The 13,815-nt window shown below is 43.7% G+C and overlaps 1 protein-coding gene across 1 annotated transcript in view; it reads right to left on the bottom strand.

The window, feature by feature from the left end:
- si:dkey-256h2.1 (uncharacterized protein LOC337520 homolog) overlaps positions 1-7,976 on the bottom strand; it is a 151,453-nt gene extending 143,477 nt beyond the window's left edge. The window contains exon 1 of the mRNA XM_055649926.1: positions 4,838-7,976. Within this exon, the coding sequence (XP_055505901.1) occupies positions 4,838-5,232 (395 nt within the window). The 5' untranslated portion in view covers positions 5,233-7,976. The remainder of the gene's footprint in view (positions 1-4,837) is intronic.
- Between the last annotated feature and the right edge of the window lie 5,839 nt (positions 7,977-13,815).

Genomic DNA, 13,815 nt, shown 5'->3' with positions numbered 1-13,815 from the left:
GCGGGGTTGAAAGGACACGGAGCGTGGCCTAACATCGCCCGGTGCGGGTTAGTGGCCACGGGGACTTACCATCGTCACCGGGGGCTCTAACATCGGAGCCCCAGTTCGCCTAGATGCTGCAGTTGGACCGCGGGTGAAGAATAAAGGGAAAAGATAAGACTTTGCCTTCCATCACAGTGAGGAGGTGTTGGAGACTCACTGTGATGGATGTTTATGTAAACTGTGTAAGTGTGGATCTTGGGTTTTTTTGTAATGTAAAAAACTGTAGTAAATGTAATTTCGTTCAAACCTAGGTTTGAATGACAATAAATAGCATTCCATTCCATAAATTCACAGACGACACCATTGTTGTTGGATGAATTACAACTAATGACGAATCAGAAAAGGGAGATCTTATCATGGGGGTCTGGTTCAGCAGCATGCACGTCCAGGAATGTAAGAGATAACAAAAGGTGGTGGATAACACCCAGTCCATCGCGGGGACTGACCCATCCCACCATCGAAGGGATGTATAGGTGTTGCTACAAAAAGGCAGCTAGCATCATCAAGGACCCGCACCACCCTGGCCACGCTCATTTCACTCCTGACATATTTGGTCTCCTAACCTGAGGAAAGACATTCTTGCCATAGAGGGAGTACAGAGAAGGTTCACCAGGCTGATTCCTGGGATGTCAGGACTTTCATATGAAGAAAGACTGGATAGACTCGGCTTGTACTCGCTAGAATTTAGAAGATTGAGGGGGGATCTTATAGAAACTTACAAAATTCTTAAGGGGTTGGACAGGCTAGATGCAGGAAGATTGTTCCCGATGTTGGGGAAGTCCAGAACAAGGGGTCACAGTTTAAGGATAAGGGGGGAAATCTTTTAGGACCGAGATGAGAAAAACATTTTTCACACAGAGAGTGGTGAATCTCTGGAATTCTCTGCCACAGAAGGTAGTTGAGGCCAGTTCATTGGCTATATTTAAGAGGGAGTTATATGTGGCCCTTGTGGCTAAAGGGATGGTGAGAAGGCAGGTACAGGATACCGAGTTGGATGATCAGCCATGATCATATTGAATGGCGGTGCAGGCTCGAAGGGCCGAATGGCCTACTCCTGCACCTATTTTCTATGTTTCTATGCTCTCAGGAAGAAGGTATAGGAACCTGAAACCGGTGACCTCTAGATTCATGAACAGCTTCTTCCCATCAACAAACAGGCTATTGAACATGACAATACCAACTAAACTACAAACTGCGAACTGTCTTGGTTGCACTAGGGTTTGGGGGCTTTTGTCTTGCTTTAATATTAATTTTATTTTATTTATTGAACTTTATTTTATTTATTGTGTTGTGAGTACTGTGTTTACAGATCTTTTATGCTGCTGCAAGTAAGAATGTTGTTGTTCCATTTTTGGCACATATGACAATTAAACACTCTTGCTTCCTGACTCATTTGGGCCTTCCTGACAGCTCTATTGAAATATCTATTGCAGCAGTAACTTGATACTGACAAATTGTCAAGCGCTTCACTATGTTCTTACCAAAAAAACATGCACTTTAACCCAGCACAAGCCAAATATTGACAAAATCTTCGAATGCCTTAGAGCACCAAAGTTTAAAATTGTCAAAGAAAGAACTTACATTTTAAAGGTATACATTGTGCACTTCAGAAATTCAAAAATACTTTGAAAAAAATTATGTATTTTTAACATGTGGTCACTGTAGCTAATGAACACTCAGTATGGGTCCACAGGTAAAGAAAAGATAAATAACAAAATTAGGGTGATTTAGGTATTATAGGGAATAAATATTTACAAAGAAACTGAGAATTCTTTGTTCTTTTGGTGTCATGAAATGAATAATCATCTTTTTTTTTCCAAAATGTTATGTCCATCTCAACAACCAAGCAAAGCTTCAACATTACACATCTAATTGTGATGCGATTGCACTGGAGATACACATAAATGTGGCCGGGGACAGTGTTTCAGCTTGTTTTCCTTGGAGTGGAGAAAGCCAAGAAGATACTTAATTGAGGTATACAAAATTGTGGGGGAAATAGATAGAATAGAAAGTAAGACACTTTTCCTTACAGAGGTATCTATAACCAGAGAGCACAGATCTAAGGTAAAAGGTAGGAGATTTAGAGGGAGCATAAGGGAGATTGTTTCCCCCCAGATGTTAATTGAAATTGGAATGCACTAGTGAGTTGATGGAGGAATATAAACATTTATGTATTGACACATGCATGCCTTGAAGTGCCATGGCATGGAAGAACATTGAAGACCATGAGCTAAATGCTGTAAAATGCATCAATAAATGGTTGATAGCTGGCATGGATATGGTGATGTGAAGGTCTTGCTTCCATGGTGTATAACACATTGGTTGTAGCTCAATTATGCTTCATTGCTCTACAAGCCTAGATTATCTACCTGCCTGTAATAACAGTTTGCATTTGAGGCCTTTGGATTTGAAACAATTGTGTTTAGTGTCTATTGCAGAGTGGTAACATGTTAGTTGCAGGTTTATCAACTCAGGAGGGAGCCATAATGTCAAATAAATTCAATAAATAATTTTGCTACTGTTAACATGAAAACTATATTTTTTCAGATATGTAAATTGATAACAAGGTTGCAGGTAAACACTGAGAAAACACTGAGAAAATCTCTGAATCCCTGGTTGCAATAAGATTCATATTCTGGATTAGGCAAACATTTGGCTAAGCAAGGGAAGAAAGCAAGATTGAATATGAAACAAATTACCTAGATTCTGTAATAATACCTAGAATCAAGTATTTAAATCAGTTCTTACATTATATAAGATATCCTACTAAGCCCCAAAAGCTTCATGTTTTAACCGTGAGGCTAAACTAGAAAGAGTTATGGAATTGAATTTTATGAAATATTATATTAATAATAAATAATATTAAAACTTTGATAAATTTAATACCAAGAAATATCTAATTTATAATCATTCAGCTGCATTACATTTGTGATTTAAAATATATATTCATAGTTACAATGTACCAATTCAACTTAACTAAAGCATTGTGTAAGACACCATTCATGGACAAATGTAATGTTTATGAATAAGATAACTAAAGGAATAGTCAAAATATGTACACTAGTATCAACAAACAACATTTTTATAATATTGTTACCATATTGATACTGAATTTTGTGAAGGTTATTAAAATAAATCCTATAATTCTGTGAAACAAAATAGTTATTTTCAAAAATGAATATGCAAAACAGAGCATTGCACTTTTCTCTTTAAAAAGGTCTGTCCATTACAATCCAGCCCTGACAAATGGTCTTCCTATTATCCATCACCTGAAATGGTAGTTGAATCGACCCAGGTGGAGTGCAAACAGACACAAAAGCTTGAACGCATCTGCCACCATACCCATGAACAACATCTTCCCCTCTGTAATCAGACTTTTGTAAAGTCCTTGCATAAATTGGTTAGTCCTGATCTTCCAACCAAACTCACTGCAGACATTTTTCTCTGGAACTGTTACACAACTATATTCTACACTCTGGTATATTTCTCTTCACTCTACCTTTTGTACTTGTGTATGGCATGGTTGCATTCATGTGACATTATCTGATTTGATTAGACTGCATGCTAATACAAGCTTTTCACGGTTTCTCCGTTGCACACGTGACAATAATAAATCACTCTGGGCTTGCTAGAGAGCGGCGCTGTCCAGCCCTGCCAGTACAGGGTGGAGCTTCGATGTCAATTTCACACCTTACATTCCCTGTGTACCCTTCCATATCTCCAGTTCCCTCTCCCCTGACTCTGTCTGAAGAAGGGTCTCGACCAGAAACGTCACCAATTCCTTCTCTACAGAAATGTTCCCTGTCCCGCTGAAACTCCAGCATTATGTGTCCACCTTCTGCCAGTACCGGGGCTGCTTTAATGCAGTGGCTGTTCCACAAAGGGAGGGGTGGATGGGGTTGTCCTGCGGTCATGCCAAGTCCCACTCGGCCCTGGGATCCCCAGATGCAGCCGAGCAAGGGTGTGCTGGGCCTGGGCCCCCGCCCCTCACCCCACCCTCACCTCTGCTCCAGCCCCGGGATCCCTGTGTAGTCTCAGCCGAGCCCTCACCTGTGCTCCCCTGGGCCCCCGCACCCCCACCTTCTGCCTCAGTACCCACCTGCTCACCCCCACCCTGCGGTCATGCCCCCCACTCCCCACCCCTGTGTAGATGCAGCCCACCCTGTGTGCCACCCCCGACCCCTCACCTCCACCCTCACCCCTCCACCACCACCCCCCACCCCCACCCCCACCCACCTCCACCCCCACCTCTGCCCAGCACCCTCACCCCCCCACCCCACCCACCCCCCCCCCCCCCCCTCACCCCCACCCCCACCCCCCCCCTCACCCCGACCCCCACCCACACCCTCACCCCCCCCCTCACCCCCACCCCACCCTCACCCCCACCCCCACCCCCTCCACCACCAGCCCCCCCCCCCCTCACCCTGACCCTCACCCCCACCCCCACCCACCCCCCCCCCCCCACCCCCACCCCCCCCCCCACCCCCCCCCCCCCCCCCCCCCCCCCCCACCCCCCCCCCACCCCCCCCCCCCCACCTCCCCACCCACCCCCCCCCCCCCCCCACCCCCCCCACCCCCCCCCACCCTGCTCCACCCACACCCCGACCCCCTCACCCCCTCACCCCCACCCTCACCCTCACCCCCACCCCCACCCCCACCCCACCCCCCCTCACCCTCACCCTCACCCCCACCCCCACCCCCACCCCCCACCCCCCCCCCCACCCCCACCCTCACCCCCACCCCCACCCCCACCCCCACCCCCCCCCCTCACCCCCACCCTCACCCTCACCCTCACCCTAGGAAGCCCGACTTGTTGGTGAAGGCGTGCAGGATGAGCGAGGCCGGGCCCTGCTGCCCGCTCAGCGGGAAACTCAGCGGCCCGTCCAGCGTGTGGAGCGTGAAAGGCGGTGCGTTCATGCCGGGCTCCAGCTGCGAGCCGCTCCACAGGCCGAGGCCGGCGACCGGGTCGTCGCCCGAGCCCATGTCCGTGTCCGAGTCCGTGTCCAGGCCCATCATGTCGGCCCCGGGTAGGTGTAGGTCGTAGTTCCAGCCCCGCACCGCCCGCTCCTTCACCTTCCACAGGTTGTCGCAGCCGACCCCACTGGGTCTCCATTTACCTCCTGTGAGGCCGAGGCAAAGGCCATAGAACAGAGCCCAGGCCCAGCCATAGGCACCGAGTCGCTGGCGCATCGCTCCCCCTCTACCAGCGTCTTGTGCCCGCTGCAACCAAAGCTCTCCTGCACCCAGCTGCCGCTGGCCACAGGGATCTCACCTCGGACAGCAAATCTGCAAATTTCTGTTTTCTGTTAGTGAGCGAGAGTTCAGCAGTGTTTGTTGCAACTTATCTTTTGTAGCCTTCAAGTCCCTAAATTGTTGTACAATTCTCAATGTTCAAATGTTATGTTTCCACTGCTGCCAAGGTCGAGTAAACATGAGTCGGCGTCTACAACCAAGCCATCTCCAGTTCAGGCACCTAAACTGGAGTGTTTTGTGAGTCGGGTATAATGGCTTCTGAATGTTTGACATATATAGGTAGGTTTATTATTGTCAAGTGTAACCAGGTACAAGGAAAATCTTTATTTTGCATGCTTTCCAATCAAATCAAATAATACTATACATGCAAAGGAAAAAAAATAGAGTGCTGAATATAGTTTGCACTATTGTACAATAGTTCCAGTGACAAAGTTGAATGTTCACAATGAAGTGGAGGAGAATTTGACTAACTTTTGGAAGGACCGTTCAGAAGCCTGATAACAGGAGAAGAAGCTGTTTCTGAGTCTGCCGGTGCATGCTTTCAAGCTCTATCTGAGGAGGAGGAGAAGAAGAAATGACCTGGGAGGGAAAGGTGTTTGATTATGTTAGCTGCTTTCCCAAGAAAACAAAGTATAAATGAAGTAAATGGTGGAGAGTCTGATCTAGTTTTAGAGATACAGCACGGAAACAGGTCCTTTGGCCCACCGAGTCCGCACTGACCAGTGATTCCCGCACATTAACACTATCCTACACACTCTAAGTAAGTAAGTCCCACACACACGAGGGACAATTTACATTCATACCAAGCTAATTAGCCTACAAACCTGTAAGTCTTTGGAGAGTGGGAGGAAACCGAAGAGCTAGGAGAAAATCCACGTGGTCACGGGGATCCACAAACTCTTGTCAGACAGCACACATATTTGGGATTGAACTGGTGCTGTACGGCAACTCTATAGCTGTGATACCGTGCCGCCTGTGTAATGGACTGAGCTATATCAATAAGTCTCTGCAATTTCTTGTCTTGAACAGAACTATTCCCAAACCAAACTGTGATGCAATAGTATCCATTCCATGGTGCATCTGTAAAGGTTTGTAAGATTCATTGGAGACATGCCAAGTTATTTCAGTCTCCTGAGCAAATAGAAGTTTTGATGCGCCTTCTTGGCTGTTACTTCAATATGGTTGGTCCACGACAGATCGTTGGTAATATTTATGCCAAGAAGCTTGAAGCTCTCAACCATTTCCACTTGGCCACTATTGATGCTGATTGGGGATGTACTGGACCACTCAACAGTATTATAACTCCGGAAAGTATAAATGAGATCACAGCTGATGAAACTCTGGAAAAGCAGAATATGTCAATCCAGGGAAATAATTATGTCAGGAGAAAGCTGTTTAGAACTTTTTAATTTATTCTTGAAAGAGGAGGAAAGGCTGCTGGAAAGGCCAACATTTCATTGTCGCCTTGAACTGCAAATGGGTCATTTGGAGGGGAATTTAGATATTCCTATACACTTACTGCATTTGTCCGTGGTAATTGAGAAGCTTGAGATTTTATAATAAAAGCCTTGCTGGTGTAGTGAGGTGCATCATTTAGATGCTGTGCTTTGCTCCCTTTGTAAATCAATGACGTAGGGATTGGATGTTCAGGTTAATGTCTGAACATATTTATCAGGTACAGTGTTGACTTTTCAATTACTGCATCTACCCATGCAGATAAAGTGGTTGTTAATTCCATTATACTCCTGGTAAACACGTTTGCGGTGCCAATCATAAAACTGATGATGCAAAAAGAGGCCATTGTCCATTAGTTATTTCCCAATTGAAAATAAGCTTTCTGACCCAATTCCATTTTTCTTTGGTTACAGCATATTAAATGCTCAACCAAGGATACATTGTGGATGGAGCCTAGTCCATCATACAAGCCAGACTCCCCACCATTGATACAAAAATACATTGAGCATTATCATAGAGCCATATAGCATTGAAAGAGGCCCTCAGCCCAACATGTCCATGCTGACCGACCAACATACCCAGTCTAAGCTAGACCCATTTGCCTGCATGGCAAATGTCCCTTTAAGCCTTTCCTACCCACAAACCTGTCCCAATGTCTTTCAAGTGTAGTTTTTGTACCTGCCTCAATACTTCGTCTGGCAGCTCATTCTGTATGCCTACCATGTTCTGTGAAAAGGTTGCCCCTCCGATTGTTATTTAATTTTTCCCCTCTCACCTTATATTGATGCCCTCTAGTTTTCGATTCCCTCACCTTAGCAAAAAGACTGCATTAACCTTATCTGCTTCCCTCATAATTTTATGCACTTCTACAAGATCACCCCTCAGCCTCTTGCACTTGCATGTGCAGCCTCACCAATATCTTTTACAACTGCAACCAAATGTCCTAATTTCTATACTAATTTCTCTGACTGCTGAAGGTCAGCATGCCAAAAGCTTTACTCACCACCCTATCTGCGATGCAAATTTCAGGGACCATGTCATGGACCCTCGCAACTGGGAAACCGACCCCTAGGCCCATCTCGTCCATGAAGACCAAGAATTTTCATCACAGCTTGTTACATTTGCTGGTGCTTTGCCTCTAATCCTTTCCTATCTATGTACCTGTCCAAGAGTCTTTTAAGTGCTATCATGATATCTGCCTAAACGACCTCCTCATGTACTGATTACCCTCTGAATTAAAAAAAAACCCTCAGATTCCTATTAATTCCTTCCCCTCTCACCTTAAACCCACGTCCTCAGTTTCTTGATACCCCTCTCCTAGGAAAATTACTGTTCACCCTATCTATTCCCCACATGATTTTAAACACCTCTATAAGATCACCCCTCAGTCTCCTGCACTCCAAGGAATAAAAGTCCTAGCATGCCCAACCTTTACCTGTAGCTCAGGCCCTCGAGTCCTGGCAGCATCCTCGTATGACTTCTCTCTGCTCTTTCCAGGTTAGTAACCTCCTTATAATGTGTACTTGTACTCCTGAATTTTCCTCTACTCCACAACCCCAGGTAAGAATAGAAGTTAGTGAGATGCTCACAATGTCAAGTTTTCATTCATCAAGCTTAGTTTAAGAAAAGCAATGTAAATTACATATCTAATTTCCCAAGTGGTTGCACTGAAAACATGTTTTTTATTTCAACCTAAATTTCAATATTCCACAACCAAATTATTAAAGATGTGGCTAAAGGACAATAAAATATTAAAATTACATAATACATATATATTTTTGTCACATATATATTGAAGTGCAATGAAATTTGAACATGTGATCATGATTTGTTTGTGGAGCGAATCACAGTGTTTCAGAAGGGCCATAAAATCATTCCAAGCCTCTGAACAGTGCCACTTTGTGGCAAGAGATGAAACCAAATGAAGAAAATTAGGTGTGGGGTGTTGACTTTTGGTTCAGCTGCAATATAGGCATGTATGTTCTCATTTTGAAAAGTTTGTTGCTCAAGACTACATTCAAACATTTTTGCACTTATCTAAAGTTAAATCTGCCATGAATAAATGTAGCCAGGGACCTTAGAGAAAAACATCTTTATCGAACGTGTGACAAAAATATGATACTTGCTACAACAGGAATATGTTGAATTGGATTGCATTGTGCATTTAAAGGTGGGAGGATATGGGTAGATGAACACATTACAGAGGGAAAAAAATAGAGGGTAACACAGAAAGATTTCAATAAATGATGGGAGGAGGCTTGAATGTATGGGAGGAGGCCTAAGTAGAACAAGACTATAACATAGAGCAGCAAATCTCTTGTGCTTTGGAATTATTCCCATGCCCAGGCATACTACAATAAACCTAATTCCTTATTTTATTTGCTTTGAATTTTCTAGGTGTCATTTTATTCAATGAATTGTGAATTTGTTGAGAATTATGAAAGAAAACATCTGACAATTATTATCTATTCTATTTATTAATTTATGGTCATCTCTGAGATTACAGAAACAAAGACATGGATTCTCCAATGCAAGTTACATTTTGTAATTAAACGATTAAATATTGAAGGGAAAGGGAAAAGAAAACCACTTATTTTCTGTTACTGCATGTTGTTGCTTGATTCTAAAATATTGCACAGTCTTGTGGACAAAATGCCTTTGTTCAATTAACCTGTACATTCTTTAATTTACTGTGAATGCTTTGGAGTTTTCAAAGTATATTATAGTAGTAGGCCCCCCTCGGTCATGACTGACCATGGGTGATGCAAGCCTGGGTGATGTCATATGGAGGACAGGCTGTTGCCCATGCAGCATGTCCCCCCCCCCCTCTCCATGTCACTGATCGATCCAAAGGGCTGTTACAGTTTGGCACCAGTGCCGTCGCAGGAGCTGCCAGAGCGAGGTTGTAGACAATGATGAACTGCCTTCGGGACTCTGACTCAAGATTTTCTTGAGGTTTACTCCTGGAGTCTTTTCCATGGCTGGATATGGCCACGAGGCAGTGGAGGTTTTAAATCAGAGTTTTCCCTCTCCTAGATGGACCGCCTTCCCAGGCTGACGAGCCCCATCTGCCCCATCTTCACAATGGTATATTATGATGTATCAAAATAAACCTAAACACCACTCAAATTATATAGTTATATGTTATATAACAATAAATTATATAATAGTTGCAACAAAACAATTAAGACTATAATTAATCAGATTTATTTTCAACATTGCTTATCTACAGGAATACTGAGAACTTTTTAAACTATGGATAAAAATGGCAATTACTTAGCAACAACCTGTTCAGAAGCTCAATTGGGTTCTGCCGAAATCAATAATTCCTGACATCATAACATTAGAAGAAAGATGGACAAAAAAGCTGAACTTCAGAGGTGAAGTGAGAGTAAGCCCAATCCACCAATATCGTGGGAGGGGTGGGAGATTGCAACCTTCACATGGTCCACCCTGTTTCGACTAATGCAATCAACCCGACGTGCACAAACAAAAGAGCAAATAGAACCAGTTGACTTACAACTTTAGGCTGTGCATGCCATACGCACGTAGAAAAAGTATCGTGGGAGTCATCTGTATGGCACCAAGGAGCATTGGCTAAACAGGAGTCAATGAGAATCGGGGAAGAAACCCACTTCAGGAATCATACCAAATATGAAAGGTGGTTGGAGGTCAATCATCTCACATTCTCAGCTATAGGTCATCTCTTCAGGAGTAACTCGGGGTAATGTCCTCTGCCTAATCAAGATCAGCTGCATTATCAATGCCTTTCCATCAATGATAAAATCATAAGTAAGGGTGTTTTCTGATGATTCGAGAATGTTTAGCACTATTTGTGACTGCTCATATAATAAAGCAGTCTACAACCAAAAGCAGCAAGAGCTGAACAGCATCCAAACCTGGGCTAAAAGGTAGCAAATAACATTTATGCCATACAAGGGCCAGGCAACAAAGGAATCCAGCTATCACCACCCAACATCATCATTAAATCCCCCCGACTTAAGAATAAGGGGTAGGCGGTGTTGGTCGGTGGGGCGCTGCGATTTGGCTGCCCTGCCAGCAGCGTGTTTGTTATTTCAAATTTTTTGTGGGGGTTTTTTGGTGTGTCTAAATATTAGTGTTGGTGTCTCTTGGTGTGTCTTGTGTGGTGTGGTGTGGTGGGGGAGGGTGGGTGAAAGGGGGGAACCGCTTTCGGTCGCCTCCTCGACAAAGGCGACTTTTTCCATGTTGCCTCCCACTCGGCAAGACAGCATAGATTGGAGCGGCCTTTCCCGGAGTCGGGCCCAGAGCTTCAGCAGCGGGCGCAGCGTGGACATTTCCATTGCGGAGCACGCGAACCCTTGCCGGGGGTCGCCAGAAATGAGTGCTCCGATCGCTGGCCTGGGATTTTGACATCATGGGGCCGTGGTCTAGGTAGTTACTAGCCGCGGGCATGGTGTGGCCTTACCATCCGGAGTCTGGGATCACCGGAGAAGATCTCCGACCGCCGGCCTGCGGCCTATAACTTCCTGAAGCCGCGGTCTCCGGTAGGAAAGTGACGATTCGGGCACTCCAAGCCGCGGAGTGTGTTTAACTGTCCCGACAAGAGGGCCTGTACATCGGACCATAGTGGCGACTACGGAGGGTTTATGGCCCAGACCACAGATGAACTAAGAAGGAGGACTGACTGAACTTTGTTGCCTTCCACCACTGTGAAGAATGCTGTGGTGGATGCCTCATCACTCTATGATTCTATGATTGGTCAGAATTATCTGTTGCAGATAAAATAATACAATTTGGTTCTTAATTCTGATGATGACTTCTGCTGCTGGAAACGTTTCATATGCAACACCAAATTAAGGCTGTTTTTAATTTATGAAGCCCCAGTAGCTTAGTAATGAGTAGTTTAGATAAGTTATGAAGTGATCACAGTGAATGTGGTGCAGTTCCTGCAGCTAGTGTCAAATTGAACTGGAGTATGAAATGGTTATTTACTCGTAGAAACAAACAACTGCAGATGCTGGTTAATACACAAAAGGAGACAGAGTGCTGGAGTAACTCAACATCTCTGGAGAACCATCTCTGGAGACATGTATCATATTCATCTAATCCTGAGATCCTGCCTGACCTGCTGAGTTACTTCAGAACTTTGTGCCCTGCATATGCACTTGCAATTTTAACTCAACCTTTACTCCAAAGGAAACATTGTTGTTTATATGGAGTAATGCTTTAAGTAGAGCAAAGGGGAAGATACCGAGTGCAGAATACGGTTCTCAGCATTGTAGAGAAAATGCACATAATTATATCTAAAATATTAATTCATGATTTTTTCTGTCCAGATTACTAAACATTTTTCCTTTTAAGAAAATACCCACATTTTGTTTTCAGATAATTACACTGGACACACTTTGTGTCCATTATTCAATTTCTTTATTCCTCCATTAATCGAGATAGTGAATTTATATATCATAGAGTCATACAGCACGGAAACATGCTCTTCAGCCAAACCCGACCATGCCAGTCAAGATATCTCATCCAAGCTACTCTAATTTGTTATTGGGCGGCACAGAGTGGTAGAGTTGCTGCTTCACAGCACCAGAGACATAGGATCGAACCTCACTACGAATGCTGTTTACACAGAGCCTTCACACTCTCCCTGTGACTATGGGGTTCCCTCTGGATGCTCTGGTTCCCCCCTACACCCCAAAGATATACAGGCTTGCAGGTCAATAGGCCACTGCAAATTGAAGATGAAATACCAGTAATCCTGCACGGAAATCTGATAATATCTAGCACCCAATCATGCACCGAGGTATTTGGATTATCATAGAATGTGAAAAAACATTCAAATATGAGTATTTCCACTGGAAAAAAACGTTGTAAATATTCAGCTGGTAGGAACAGTTTGAACATTTTGTCCCTATATCTGATGCAAGCCGATAATAATTAATGATAATAAAATGTAAAAAAATACACATGGAATAAAATATCTGGTAGTAAAGGTACTTCATTGTGGATTTTTTTTCAAATACAGATTCTGCAAATTGCATCAATGGTGTAGCCAGCTTGTATGTATTTTAAACATTTGATCATTGCTTTGTGTTATACATCCCATCGTGGGATGTCTAACACAAGCATTTCGCACCGTGAGTACCTATCATTGTTGCATATTCACCAGAATCTGTAAATTTATGTTTTTCATTTTGTAGTTTGTTAATACAATGTTCAAATTATTATCTTGACACAAGAAACTGCAGATGCTGGTTTATAAAAATAGACACAAAGTACTGGAGTAACTCATCGGATCAAGAGGCATTTCTGGAGAAAATGGTAGGTGAAGTTTCTGGTCAGGACTCTTCTTCAGACTGATTTTAGTAGAGGGAAAAAAGCTGGAAGGAAGGTGAGGGTGGGACAAAGCCTGGCAAGTCATAGGTGCGTGCAGGCCCTGTCCGTCCTGGACCTCATATTCTGCTTGGGTAGTTTCCAACCCAATTATATGAATATTGGATTCTCCAATTTCAAGTAATATCCCCCTCTATTTTCTCATCTCTAGAGGACATGAATAGGTGACGTTTGGGTCCCCTTGTTCTCCAGAGATGCTGCCTATCTCTCTGAATTACTCCAGCAATTTTTTTCCCGTAAACCGGCATCTGCAGTTCCTTGTTTCTGTAATTTGTGGCTTTAACTGTAGAGTTATGAGTGGATGCATGCGTGTGCACAATATGATCAAGGGGTCATGAATGCTAAACCATCATTATTTTGGCTTTATTTAGGCAAGGGTATGCAAGATGGGTTTGAATACAAAAATAAAAATTTAATCAAATCAACCATGGTTTTATTGAATGATAAAGCAAGCCTGATGGACTGAACAGTTTACTCCTGCTCTTAATTTGTAGGTTCATATGCATTGAATAATCAAATGATGTGCCATTCTTCAGTTAGATTGAACTCCGTTAGACAGCGCAGGAAATCAAAGAAGAGAATGGGGGTAAGGTAGAAAATTGAAATGACAGGTATCTTCTAGGGTCAATTGCAACGTCAGAGACTACAAGAAGGTTAAGTTAAGCAGCTGCTTCAATCTGGAAG

Source organism: Leucoraja erinacea, chromosome 2, assembly GCF_028641065.1.
Source record: "Leucoraja erinacea ecotype New England chromosome 2, Leri_hhj_1, whole genome shotgun sequence".
In the NCBI taxonomy this organism is placed as follows: domain Eukaryota; kingdom Metazoa; phylum Chordata; class Chondrichthyes; order Rajiformes; family Rajidae; genus Leucoraja; species Leucoraja erinaceus.
This window is presented reverse-complemented; position numbering and strand designations above follow the sequence as displayed.